This window comes from Xiphophorus maculatus, chromosome 14 (assembly GCF_002775205.1).
Source record: "Xiphophorus maculatus strain JP 163 A chromosome 14, X_maculatus-5.0-male, whole genome shotgun sequence".
Classification (NCBI taxonomy): domain Eukaryota; kingdom Metazoa; phylum Chordata; class Actinopteri; order Cyprinodontiformes; family Poeciliidae; genus Xiphophorus; species Xiphophorus maculatus.
The window spans coordinates 12,123,723-12,138,150 of record NC_036456.1 but is presented as its reverse complement, the minus strand read 5'-3'; the positions used below and the strand labels follow the sequence as shown (position 1 = coordinate 12,138,150).

Sequence of the window (14,428 nt, the reverse complement as noted above, 5' to 3'; positions counted from 1 at the left end):
GTCTTCCCCAACACTCAAGAAAATGCCATCGGATTCTGAACAGGATGTAGTTTTATGCTCTGAAACATCTGAAATAAAATAAAAACCAGTTTGTAAACGTGCAAACAAATTCAAGGGAGATTAACGTAGTGCCTTTACTGTCCCCTTTGTCATAGATTCCGAAGGGACAAAATATATAATTCGCTATATTTGAAATCTCAGCTTAGCGTTTTGACAGAAAGATTAATTTATTGTAACTGAGTCGGCATTTCTTCTTTCTTGTTTTACTCATGCTTTTCTGGTTTGGACCAGAAAATTACCAGTAGGGGTTATTTACACAATTTTGAGACTAAATATGTTCACTGGCATCTGTAAAGATGCCAGTGTCTCAAAATAAATACATCTTTTAATACAATAGTGCCAATACTAGTGCTGCCCAGTGATGGACTGGCAACCTGTTATGGGTGTCACCTTTCACCTCTCATGATCACTGGAGTTTTTGTACCTTAATAAAATAAAAGGGGGCAATCAATTACTTAAAAATAAATATGTTTACAATATTTCAAGATTTCTCATACAAGAACCCACACACGGTACCTTTTGTAGAGGCTTGGTGATCTTCATCGCCCCCTTGTGGAAACTTTTCAAGCATGCAGACGCATTCGCTAATAACCTTCCTCCAATCTGTCAGCATCTCCGCATGAAACTCACTCAGCTCTTTCAGTACTTCCACAACCTTCTCTTTCTGCTCTCTAATGACACTTCTGTTCCCTTTTTTGTCCTCCTTCTTGATTTCTTCTGGCCTGCATTCCCCTTCTTCTCTGTTGCCAAATGCTAATCCACCGTGATGATTTCTGCAGCCCCTTTTTTCTTGAGGACCCTTTTCCAAAGTGACGAGGAGACTGTCCCCGGTGTTTGTGCCGAGGGGACAGTTTGCTTCATTGATCTGATGACTTTCAGGTTGCCCTGTATCCATGCTAAAGTGGAAAATGACAAATATGACAGCCAGAAATTCTCCCAGGGAGCCCTTTTTTTAGTCTTCCTTTTCAATCTTCTTTCAATTCCCTTGACATGAATTCACATGAATGTAAGCCGAGCTGTGTGTGGTTTTGGTGCCACCGGCAGTGATTGTTGGCGTGTCTCTCGTTGTCCCAGCGGGAGCCAAAAGCTGCATTCACACGGCTGCAGGCAGTAAAAAGTGTTGCTAAGGTGACCCCCCCCCCTAAAGGGCGGGACAGGTTTGGACAAAAGAGAACCCACACAACAAAAAACTTTACGAGAGGAAAAACTTGTTTCTGCTGTCATCTTCCACTTTTCTGCCCCATAGTTTGAGTGAGTAGAAAGGAGATGCAACCTGGAGCTGCTCAGAAATCCGAACCCAATTTTAGGAGTATTTCTATTCTGAATAATCACAATGTTGCTAGTTCACAAGGGATTCACGTGTGTTAAATGTGCCGTAAATTGTATCTTTAGAAGGTTTCATTGCAATGCGAAGTCTTGAGCTGTCCTGTCACTGTGCTGGGCATCATTTTCGAGGTTTCCTGTGGAGTTTTAGGAGTTTCTCTTGTCAGTACACATGCAATACCTTGCAAACGTATGCAAAGCACTGGCATTGTATGTGATAAACCAACCAACACAAGGCATAAGTTATCTTTGATGTGGTATAAAAAGATATACAGTTTTCCAAGTTTTCTTCCCCAAAAGCAAAATCTGAAAAGGATGGTGTGTATTTGTTTTCTTCCAGGATTGTCATTCATTCAGCTCTATTCGTTTTTTTTTAGATTTAGCATTCAAAGCTTTGGATGTTATTTTACAACCTAACGCTGCTTTAAACTTTTCCATCACTTTATTCCTGGCCATTCTGCGGTGTTCCAACAAACCTCTGAGGCCTTCACAAAAGAGCTGGATCCACACTGAGATCGATTTTCTTGGATTTTATTTAGGGGTATTAGGATTATACAAATGCATTCCACACTTTGTATTTTATGAAACGTTTTGAAAACCCTGTAGGGTTATTTTGTCTTCGCCTTACAGTTGTGTGGCTTCTTTATGCTCGTCAAATTACACGTTTCCAAATACAACACACTGAATCTGGTGGCTTCACACAACGAAAACAAATTAAGGAGTGTGAATATTTTTAGAAATCACTGTAAGGAAATTTGTATGTGAATATCTCAGTGACCTACTATAAAAATGTCTCTTCAGACCAAGTTTCACCTAAATTTTTAAAAGTAGTTAAAGCATCCATCATGTACTAAAATTGTACTCTGATATGTAACAGTGCAAGATATTCAAGTTCCCTCAGGGATGATGGGTTTAGAGTTCTGCATATCACAATATTAAATGAAATATATTCTTAATAAAAGCAAGTATAATAAAAAAAATGATAACTTTTATGCATCCTTCTTGGGTTGGTTTTGTTTGGATGCTGGGTAGTAAACATTAGATATTATGATTTGTTTCTATGTCTCATAGAAGCTGCAGCACTTTGGCTCCATCATGTGGCTGATCCTGGACAAGCAAAATAAGTGCAGTTCTTCACAGACCACATATTCACAACACGATCCACTGCATGGTCCTTAAACACCACAGCATTTAGTTTCAAATAAGGTTATCCTAAAAACATTCTGTTTGTGCATCCAAGTTTTAAAGTTTAGTTTTTAGATTTAACTAGGAACATTTAAAAATGCTGAAAAGGGCAAAGTCCCACTTTGGATTCAAAAGACAAGGGTCTTTAGATCCTCTTCAGAAATTAAACAATTAAGAAAAATGATAATGGCATAGACATATCCATGGTATGCATGTCAGAAGAAACTAAAAATAAATATTTTTTTTGTTCTGCTGCTCACGAAAGTCTGATCCAGACTTCTAATTTCTCTGTAACTCTAACATGATGTTTCTGATGTTGACGAATTCCAATTTCTTTAGAGAAACTACCTGCTCACTTATAGCTATTTCCTGTTCTACTTGAATTATGAGACCTGAAGAGTGGCTATAGGAAGTCATGGATTATTGATTAAGACGAGAACCCTCCGATCAACCGAAAATGTAAAGCTTTTTTTTTTTCTCTCTTGATGGCAGATTTCTTTCCCCATGGAATAAATGAACAAAAAGTAAGTATCTGATTTTTCTACATTTCATATTGCTGGGTGTACATGGGAAGTAGCTGTGTTTTAATGGTTTTTCATTGCTGTACAGGATGAAAATAAAACACAATGTGTCAGTAGGACGTGTTGCCGGCTGCATTCCTGCCTGTGCTGAATCCATAGCCTGCAGCGTCGGGATCAAGCAGAGGCATGCCACTATACCCAGAAAAACTTCACACATTCCTGTGCGCTCTGAACGAGATCTCACCATTTTTCTTTCACAATATCACGTCCTTAGACTGGCTCACCTTAACAGCTGGTAAGTGTCACAATAAACAATGATGACTTCTTTTTTTTTAATTTTTTTTTTTTATTAGAGGTTAAGGGGGAAGGTTCCCTGATGGGCGTGGAGCTCATTTTACTCAATGACGGAAACAGACGAGTGACTTGTACACTGGGTTGAAATTCAAAGCAGCGTTATTAGAAAAAAGACTCGAGGGAAGTAAAGGTGTGCGGATAAAATGCCGGAAGTTTCTTTCTGTTCTTAAGTTGCAGGTAAGCTTTTCTAACCCAGCTGCGCGCGCGCACACACACACACACACGCACACACGACCACGAGAGGTACGTTTGTTCAAAAAGCGAATCAAGACCGGGCTGAATACCTTCAGTACAAAAAAAGATTAGTTTCGTACGTACGCGTTAGAAGAGAGGACGTAAGTAGTGACGTATGATATGACTTCTGACCAGGTTGCGTTTAGCGGTTTTTTAAATAGGTGACATTGACATTATATTTTCGGTCTAAGACCGTTCACCCTGAAGTGAAACCAGGGCTTAGCAGCACCACACGTGGGTTGCTCAATGAAAACACTACCATAAAAACAAAAAACAAAAAAAAAACCTGAGCGTACCTCCAGGGCTGTTAATCTAATAATCTATTTTACTTGAGTTTTAAGTAGAATGGGATATCATGGAAACCATTTGCAGAATGTCTTAAGGTTTCGGTTTTCGGTTCCTGAGCTTGATGTGAAACACACACGGATAATATTACTCTCAAACAAGGAAGAAAACACCGGGTGGACTTTGTTCAAAGGGATGCACAGAAAGCAGTGGTAGCCTGTTGTACAGTTTTGTGTTTGTTTGTGTGCATGCATGGGCGTGCATGCTGTGACTCACGCAGTGATTGAACCGTGCAATAGTACCTGCAACTTTCTTTTGGATACTTGTGTTTCAGGTTGCCAAAGTAAATACAAAATGCTATATTCTAATAGCATGATAAGAAAACTATCCATACTAACTTGTTTTGAAAAACGTAATCCCTTGTCCCTGTTACATAATCAGTTGCCATTAACCAATTTATTTGAAAAGCTTGTGTCAGTTTCATTAGTCATATCCAGGCCTGAACTTTACTCCTCAAGTCAGTAGAATCAAAAAATCAGTTGAATGAAAGCTGTTTGACAGCATGGAGTAGGCAAAACGATTTCAAAAAGCGAAAAAAGCTGTTAACATGTATCAATCTGGAGAGGATTATCAAGACGTTTTTAGAGATTTTGGTACACATTGAGAACTAATCAGAAATGGAGAAGCGGCGGTAAACCAGCCTAGAAGCAGCCAGTCATATGCTCAGAGTTCATCAACAGCTCTTCTAGGACGTCACGAAAGAACCCAGAACAATTCTGCAGGGCTCACCTGCCTCAGTTAAGGTCAATCTTTATTGTATAACATACCACGGACATCTCAGGTCAGTACTTTTTTTTTTTTTTTTAATGGATGTAAAATAAGAAAAACAACATTTAAATATCATTTGATACATAATGTTTTTTTTGTTTTAGAAGTATGATCTAGCATTTTAAACTTAGCTAGTCTACAATTTACTGGAAATCTGGTTTGATTTAGTCAATAAAATAAATTATTATACAACAATGAAACCACTTGATTTTTGAAAAGAGTTTGCAGACATTTGATTGCAAAAAAGCGAAAAGTTAATATTTTTATGATGTTTCGCATAGTGTATACAGTGCACAAGTTGTACTTGAATGCCCATATTGGGTAAAGTGGGATTATTGACTCCGAGACAATGTCAGTGTGTACTGCTGTAAAGATTTCATTGTTGTTTGGGGCTGATTGAATGCTACGTGCAGCTGGTTTTACTTTTTACTTTACTTTAGCTGATTTTCCCCTTTTCATTGTAACCTTCAATCTAATCTTTATGTCAGACGAGTTATTAGGCTCAGTGAAGGCTACCACTGCAGATGCAAAGTTTTTGTTCAGTCCGCTTTCCTCATCGTCACTTTGGTTGTCTGGGAAACCGTAATGTTACCAGTGAGTCTTCGAACTCTGCCTGGAATTGTATTTGCTTTTCGAAGTTGTTAGCCCAGATTGAGAATTACACATTTAAGTTGTATTCATTCTGTAAACATAACACGACACGGCGCGATAAGACTGAGATTAGGCAAAAATAACATCCATGAGAGCGTTTGAGGCAGAAATAATCCAAAATCAACACAATTTTTTTATTTTTATTTTAAAAGCATCTTAAATTATCCCCAAGTGTTTTGGGAAAATATTTCATAAAGAGATGTGACAAAAGAAGAACGTTACATAAGACAACCTTTCAGAGAAGGTCCATCATAACGACAGTCAAACATGGCGGTGGTAGTGTGATGCATTGGGGCTGTTTTGTTGCAGAACCTGTACGCCTCGCCATGATGGATTGAATCATGAATTCTGTTCTCTGCTGAAACATTTCAGAAAAACCAGCCTGCCCATTGGTTTGGGGCCTTAAGCTCGGTCGTGCAGCGGGAACATGATGCAAAGCACATCACCACGTCCACATCTGAATGGCTTAAAAAAAAACAATAAATCAGTGTTTTGGAATGACGACGTCAAAGTCTGGAAGTAAAATGCTGTAGCATCACCTTACCATGCTCAGAAATCATCCAAAGGTGCCAAGAATTGAAGCATATTTCTTTTCCTCTTAGTAAAAGAAAGCATAATTTAAAAACAGTTTTTTTATTTACTCAAGTTATTTTGTGCTACATATGTCTTCACACTCATGAGGCATGTGCAAACCTAGCTGAATGAGTTCTCTTTTCTTTCTCTCTGCAGCTGATGTGGCTTTGATAACAAGCCAGTGTATCTGTAGATTAAGACTCCTTTGCCTGATCTTTATTAATGTCTGCGGTTCAGTAGCTGTCTCTCTAAGCGCTCAAACTGGACTGGTGTGTCCCTTATTGGTAAAACTGCTACAATACTAGGCTACCCTCGAAGACTTGAATCCAGTTTATTCTCACACAGTCACTTGCGGCTCTTATTGCAGTTGCATCCATGTCGGGGGTTATACAGTTTTACGATTGTAAGAACCTTATTTTGCTTTCACAAGTAAGCTAACTGGAAGCAAGTTTCTGTTCACTGTTTGAGACATCCTTTTAGAGTGAATTCACGAGCGCCTGGAGAATGTCTCTTAAAAGCAGAAGTAGCGGTACAGGTCCGCTGTGAATGGCAACTCTGTAACCTAAAAGAGAAGTGGACATATTATGAAGCTGATGTTTATGCATCTCCCTGTGAGTTTCAAGTGTATGTGTTTAAAATCTAGATGGTGAGAGGCCAGAGTTGTGCTGCAAAGTTTAAGTTTAGCTGTGTTTTTTTGTTGTTGTTGTTTTTTGTTTTTTTCACAGGGGTTAGTGTATCAGCAAAGAAGAAGAAAAACATGCCCGTTCATTCTGGTAAAGCTTAAGTTTTGATGTCAGCTGCTGTTTCATCAGAGCTATTGCTGTTTCCTGCTGCCGCCTCCAAAGGTGTTGTAAATGTAGGTCCTGTTTGCTGGTTGTACATTACTCTGACTTGGCTTTGTTTGTCATTATTGCATAGCACTGAGCATGACTTGAAAATATCTGATTAAAAACTGAGAAAAAAAAAACAGAAACAAGTCAACAGTTTATACTCTGCCCATGACATACTCTTTTGTGGTTGGACGCAGCGATGCTCCAAACTGTTTCTTGTGACAACTGCCTCGAGTCAGAATAAAGTGTGAAACCAACTTTGACATTGTCATTTTATTTTTTGCATGAAAGTTGTTTGTTTGCACAGAACCTACAAGTTGAGATGCAAGAGCCGAGGCATTTTTATTCTTTTTGTTTTGACTTGATCTGCATGAGTTTTTCCACAGCATACCCTTGTGTAATCATACCAAGTTCCTTTTTCTAACATGATTTTGCCTTTATTTCAACAGCTTGCCAACCAGCCTGTAACCTGCCAGTTTTTAGTTTTAAAACAGTGTTGGCTTATTAGCAGTAAGGGGGAGCGTTTTCAGTGAACAAGGTCTTTGTCATGCAGCCAAATTATAGAAGTGCTATCTTTCTGCCAGCTTAGCAGCGACATGTCGGGGTAGTTCTGCATTCTGCTCCCGGATCCGTACAGCTAGACAAAACTTTGGTCCCTTTTTCTGTCATTCCATTTTATATGACGGTACAAGGGGCAATTTTAATGGTTTTTGTCATTTGTTAAAACCTCGGTGTGCCTTTATACTTCTCTCCAGTTATTGCTGAGTACTCGCTTGTCAACAGTGGTTTTAAACTAGTGCCAATTTCACCCTGGGAACTATTATATTGCATACAATAATTTTTTTAGCTTGTAGTTAAACATATGTGTTGGTTATTTAAAGTAAAGTGTTTTGGGGTAGCTGCAAAATCTGCATATATTCTCTTGGTTGTTGAACAGCAAAAGATATCCAAATACAATTTTTAAATGCATATTTATTCCATATAGTTTAGCTCCTTAATTAGAATATATAGAAAAAAAATATTGAGACGACTAATCTTTTTGAACTGTTGACTCAGTTAATGCCAAATTAAAATGAAAAAAAAAAAGTTAGTTTTTCTATTTTCTTCTAAAAGCAAAATGCTAACTACGTCACTGTAGTTTTCTAACGGGATACAACACGTATATTAAGGGTGAAAGTTCAAAAGGATCAGATTCATTCATTCAGTCTTCTGCTGAAGTCCCGTTGCTTTCAAAGTAAGCTGGACTTGGAATTATTTGCACTAAAAATAGCTGAATTTCATAAACCTGTTCAGCTAAAATGTTGAACAGGAGGCTTGAAAATTTGACATTTTTTCTGCTGTGTGGTGTGTTCCTGAAAATATCGATCTAACCTAAACAACAGATCAAACATTAGTTCCACCCTGGAAACATTTGGCAGACTTTTTTTAAATATGCATTTAAAAACAAAAATGCGTGCATCACAATCTGTATGTATTAAATGTGTTCCTTTTTTACTTGCGTTCAACTTATTTATTATAACCTAAAACTTTGAGATTATATTACAGCCATCAGTGGGTGAAATGCACTGATGGTCTGATGGAAGCCACAATCAAAACAGGTGGATTACCAAATGTCTGTGGTCATTCCCTTGTTAAGATTATCAAGTAGAAAACCTCTTAGCTCTGGTCACAGACTGATTAAGCATGGTAAGAAATGGAACCGTTGGTTTCCCTCAGACGTTTTAGTTGCTTTAGATTAGATAAAATTTTGTTCTCGCAGAAAATACCTTTACAAGCCCCACCATTTAATTTACAGCTGCAGAACTCCTGTGCACCATAAAACCTGGTTTGGTGATTTAGTGTTAGATATATCCCCTTTGTGGTAACTTTTAATTTAATTACACATTAACAAGACAAAATAAAAATGTATCACCTATCTGTTGATGTTGTCTTGTGTGTCTCCACAGTGTGAAGGTAGACCCCTTGTTCTCCATGTCTTGCTAAAGCTTCAGACGTGGGACTAGAGCACCATGTTGGAGCCTCGAGAGTCTCGATACAATATTGAGGAGTGGCTGATGACCCTTCGCTTGTCGCAGTACATCTCCTTTTTCCAGAAGGCTGGATATCAGGTTGTGGAAGACTGCAGAGGACTCACAGATGAGCGACTCCTGGAGCTTCAAGTGCTACCAACCGGCCACCGTAAACGAATCCTCTGGAGTTTGGAGGCGCAAGGGTTGAAGCAGAAGGATGGAGAGAAAAGTGAAAGTGAGCAGGATGCTCCGGAGAGTGATGGAAATGAAAAGAAGCCACCGTTATTCCCAAGACACATTTTCCGCAAGGACCGAAGCAGGGGGCTGTCCTATCAACATAACCAACCACAAGAGAATAGGGACTATAATGTGGAAGGGAGTCAGACTTTGCCTGCAGGTGCTGGACGAACACCAGATTGTCAGAACCAGCCAGATCGCCAACATATTATTCCACCGGTACCTGCCCCACGTAACCTCCAACTTACACTGACATCTGTGTCCTCACGTCCCTGCGTTCCTACCTCCATGCTCTCGAGTAGCAGCAATGAATTGCTTCCCACCTCGGAAACACCCTCTGATTTCGAGGCCTCTTCAGAAGAGCAGTGTCAGTCGAACTATGACTCCGTGCTCTCTGCTACCAATGCTCTCCTTCCAGTGCTAGCCGAAGACCAAGAGGATTGCTATGGTGAAATGGTGGAAAACTCAATTTACGAGGCACAACCAGCAGGTTCTCGACTTACCCGCTCCTACCGGTTAAGGCACCGGCCTGTTCCTGAAATCCCCAGTGAACTTGCTGCTGCGCCCTTGGACAGGTACTGCTTTTTTAAGTTAAAAAGCATAGCTGCAGCGTTAATAATACTTGATTCTCCTTTTATAGGCTCACTGTAGCATTTACACACACATCGTGCTCATTAGACAAGTCATCTAGAACGTTTTTGCGCTACTCAGTGTACACATTTACACAGTGGGGGTTTAAGAAATTAATTGCAGCTGCAGCATTAATTAGTTGAAAATCATCTGCTGCATTCCTGCAAATTATTACTACCGATGGCAGAACCTCAATGGCTCTACCAAACCGGTTAAGGCAGCCCACCCACTGTAAAAATATGTTTAAAAATAAAATATGCACAAATGCATGAGTCCGTTGTAACCCAGCTCAGAAAGTTTTGATCTTGGCAGAGTGTAAGGGATGATTACTAGACTGAGTCATAAAAAGGTAAAGGTGTCAGGATTTTCCCCAGTTGTATCAAGGATAGAGAAGTGCAGTGTTGGCCTATTATTGTAAAGTGCCACACTATGGTTGAGAAAAACATAACCAGTAACGGTGTACAGTAGAGTTAAAACGGCTCTATGCATCATTCTCATTAAGGTAATATGTCTGTTGAGCTGCAGATTAGCTAGTAGGGATGATCAGTTTTCCTTATTTTATTGCTATCAGAAAAAAAAAGAATTTGTGAATCCATGAGACCTCTGATAATCTCTATGCTATCTGTGCGAGCCACAAAAACATGCTTAAGATGCAATTGAATGCAGTTATTTTATACTGTGCAGCAGCATAGTTGCAGCGCCAAATCTCGAAACTTAATGATTATCAGATTGATGAGGAAAAACGACTAACAAATAGTTTTTATCATCACTATGATAAATGCCACAAAACTTTAGTGAGAATTTTAGTTCTCATCTCCCATCCCTACTGGCTCACTTGAAGGAGTATCATGACTAAAATGACAATAACCAGCAAAGGATGCTTGTGCTGCAGAGGAAGCAAAAAGATGTAACATTCTGCAAAACTGAGACTAAAAAAAATGCTGTTAAAGTTCATGTGGTTTTGTTCTTTATTTTTGCGTGGGTTTGTGTATAAAAATCGAAAAGACAATATATAAATAACCAAAATGTTATTTTAGCAGCAGTAGACGTAGCTGTTGTTTTTGTGTTCTTAAATAGAAGATATTTTTGTTTTGCATTTCTGCACAAATATCTCAACACATTTTAAACTGTGATGGTTTTACCCAAGCTTATCGTCCCATTAGAATCTGATACTGACCTTACCCACACAGTGGTTTTTGCCCAGTAATTCCAGCAAAGAACAGCATCGAGCTCAGAGTGAAATTGCAACTTTTGCTGTTGCTGATCCCTTAAAAGCAACAATCTTACTCCTTGTGAGCTCAGAGTTGCATCTCAGCCTCTTGAGATCTCATTTGGCATTTAAACCTTCAAGTTCATAGCCGTACAATATGTGAAAAGACTGACATATGAAAGCTAATTTAGATATTGCAATAAAAGAACCCTGCTGTTTAAGACAGAGAGGATTGTAGCTGGTCTTTGCCAGCCTTTGCCTGCTAAGACCAGAAGTCTGAGAGCAAAACCAGAACAGCCAGACATTTAGAAGCAACTTGAGGATTCTATGCACATGTTAACCCCCCCCCCCAAAAAACCTAGGTTTTTCCATTTTGAAATTTTATAGTACAATGACAATCTCTTGCTGACCCTTGCTAACAGATTGGCTTTACAACAAACAGTATATTTCTTCAGGGACTGTCTCTTTACCAAAACCCGAGACAGTGTGCCAACAGAAATGCCTCAAATGAACTACAAGTCACGGTGATTGAAATCAAAGTATCATGGCTTCCTTTGTTGCTACAAGCCCAGGAACGGCCACTGAGCAAAAGTACTTCAGATGACGAAGTAAAATTTTAATCAAAGATAATCTGAGTAAACACACAGTACCCCTTTTTGAAATGATGGTTTAATTTAGGAGAAAATAGTGATATGTGAAAAAAATTATATACCCAAAACCTAATAACTTGTTGTGCTACTGCTGGCAGCACCAAATGCATCGAACATTTCTGATAACAGGCCGGGTTGTCTTTTACTTCTCTATGAAAGAACTTTGTTCTCAAACTTTTACAAAAATTGTTTTAATCAGGCCAGCCTATTCTGAAGGGTTCTTCAGAATAAGCTGCTTGTTTTTAGGCGAAGTCACACTATTTGAATCTAAGTTAAGCCCAGACTTTGACTAGGTTTAGCCCTGACTGAATTTTTTTTTTTTTAAGTAGCTGAAATCGGTGGGCGTTAAGTACTTGTTAATGTTGCCATTGCTTTCAGACGCACACTAACGGGGAACCGGAGGAGTACAATTACGTATTCCACAGAAACGAATGCCCTTCACTCTGTACTTTATTTAAACCTTTGAATTGTGAAACTTTCCTCAGCTCTGAAGGTCTTTAAGCTTACACGGCGTTAACTATTTCTCCCACGTGCTCCACTGTTGGTTCTAATCCACTGATTCTGCTTCCTCCTCAGGAGCGCACAAACAACCAGCCCTGAACACCTAACCGGCTCAGAGCGTCCCACTGGTGCAAACGGCATACAGAAAGGTATGCACAGACTTTCGGCTACATCCCCTTTATCTCGGCTATGAATATTTCATACGGCAGCGGAGTCAGCGGTGCTGTTGTTTGCCCGAATGAAAGCGGGGGAGAAGAGCCAAGGGTAGAGGGTGGGTGCGGCGGGGGTGTTCGAAGGCTGTGTCGCGGGAGAAGCCGTCACCCCGGTTTCCAGCACTCATCTCGCCGGGCATATGCTCTCTCATATCTCCTTCCTCGGGGAGACCTTGGTATATATTCCTGTCGCACGGCTCTCCAAAGTTTTTCAGAAGTTGTTTAACTTTGGTAGCAACACACAGGCTTGTAGTGCAACCAGAGCACATATGTTTTCGAGTCTCTTCCGTGCTGACTTTATCCGGCTTGCTCAGCAATCCCCCAGCCGGGGAAAGACTGGACTCATACGAGCGGATAATGCTTTTCTTTCACAGGATCTTATCGCAAAACAACTTTAAACATGTAAGCCTTCATATGGTGTTATTTAACAATATTTGTCACTCTCCTGATCATTTTTTACAACCTAATATGCCCTCTGACAGATTTTATCTGTTCTATCTACTTTCTTGTTATTGGTAACTTTTATTCTAACTCTGTAGTCTCTTGGCAGGCGATGTTTTGCCAACTTTTGTCCATGTGGAACAAAATAGGCAGTGAGAATAGACAGGAAGGCGAGACAGTGGAGAGGGTTGGGAGAAACAAGGACGAGACGGATGCAAAGCAGGCTGAGAGAGACCGAGGAGGAGAAGAAGCCAAATATTTCCCAGAGCAGGGACATGGGGAGCCCGAGTCTCAGCTAGCAAGTAAAAATTCCCCTAACTTAGATTCAAGCAAGGAAGACGTTATTTGACATATGATTCTCGTGGAGCACATTTGAAGTGTTTATTCCATGATGCGATTCGGGATGCATAAAAAAGAACAAAGAAAAAAAAAGTGCAGTACTGTCTCAGAGAAGGATATATTCAGTAAAAATGCATTGCTGGAGGCGAGCAGGTATTTAATTTTTGCACCTTGTCCTTCAACACCTCTCCAAAAACAGCACATGTTTTCTGTTTAGTGTTTTTCTCCAGCAGCCCTGATGCCCCTCAGCCCAACATAAGTCCTTGTGCGATTTTGTAAGTGGCACACATACAAAATCGCAAATGTCTGACTCTACATTTATATTTACAGCTCGGTTAGTTTTCTGAAAATGCTATAAATCTGAAGCATATTTGTGGTGCAAACATATCATAGCCAGGAAGGAAGCCATAACAATGGAAATCACAAGAAAGTCGTGTTTCCCAGGGTTTTGAAAGAAAAGCAAACTGCTTTTAAAACTGTCAGCACATAGCGGTATCAGTGTTTTGTTCAAAGAGTGCATTGTGTAGCGTTTCCACTTCCAATCGATCATAGCGTGTAAGTACAAGAGAAAATGAGAAAATATCAGGAGTCACACTGTCAAGATCATTTCATTCCATCTATTCTGATTCTCGCCAGTACCACCGAAAGACTATTAAAAACAAGGCTGCGAATCTAGATAGAAATTCTCATTAATTTCAGGAGTATCTGAAGCTAGCGTCTTGGAATTTCTGTGCTGAGCATTTCTAAGAGATCACTAGTGAATGCTTATCCTGGAGATGAAAGGAAATCTGTCGTCAGTGCAAATGGATAACGCTGTGAATTAAATTCCAATCGCTTTGTGTCAGATCGTTGCCAGGCAGATCAGATGATCGTCTTTTTTTTTATTTTTTCTTCTGGGGAAGCTGGATATGGGTGCCAAAAGGAAGAACAAAATTCAATCGCTGGCAAGATCATTCAAACAAAAACAAGTATAATTTAACAAAAGTATAATGGGTCACTGGAATAAAAGGTTTCTTTTTTTTTTATAAAGAACTATGATGTGCTGATAGAGGTGGTAGTAATGAACACAAATGAATACAATTTGAAAACTGCAGATTTACAAGAGTGTCTTTTTTTTGTACATGCAAAAAAATTCAGTGTTGTCATTAAAAACTTTTAAAATTAATAACCTAAGTTGAAAAAAGACTAAGAATTTGAGGTTAAGTTGATAGTAGACAACTTCAGAGGAATTTCTGTTGGTTTTCTTTCTTAGATAATCCAAGATCAAACAAAAAGGAAAAAAACAACAACTTTTTGCCATTTTTAATCCAAGAAAATACATCTTCAGATCTATTAAAAACTCTGACTGACTGTGC

General features: G+C 39.3%; 1 protein-coding gene across 3 annotated transcripts in view; it reads left to right on the top strand.

Moving 5' to 3' along the window:
- Positions 1-3,279: 3,279 nt before the first annotated feature.
- Positions 3,280-14,428, top strand: part of arap2 (ArfGAP with RhoGAP domain, ankyrin repeat and PH domain 2) — a 131,195-nt gene continuing 120,046 nt past the window's right edge. For 2 of the 3 annotated variants that reach the window (XM_005804764.3, XM_023346497.1), the window contains exons 1-3: positions 3,477-3,620; positions 8,791-9,665; positions 12,157-12,230. In XM_005804764.3, the coding sequence (XP_005804821.2) occupies positions 8,854-9,665; positions 12,157-12,230 (886 nt within the window). In that variant the 5' untranslated portion in view covers positions 3,477-3,620; positions 8,791-8,853. Of the gene's footprint in view, positions 3,385-3,476; positions 3,621-8,790; positions 9,666-12,156; positions 12,231-14,428 lie in introns of those variants that run through there. The other variant, XM_023346498.1, reaches the window with a different exon arrangement.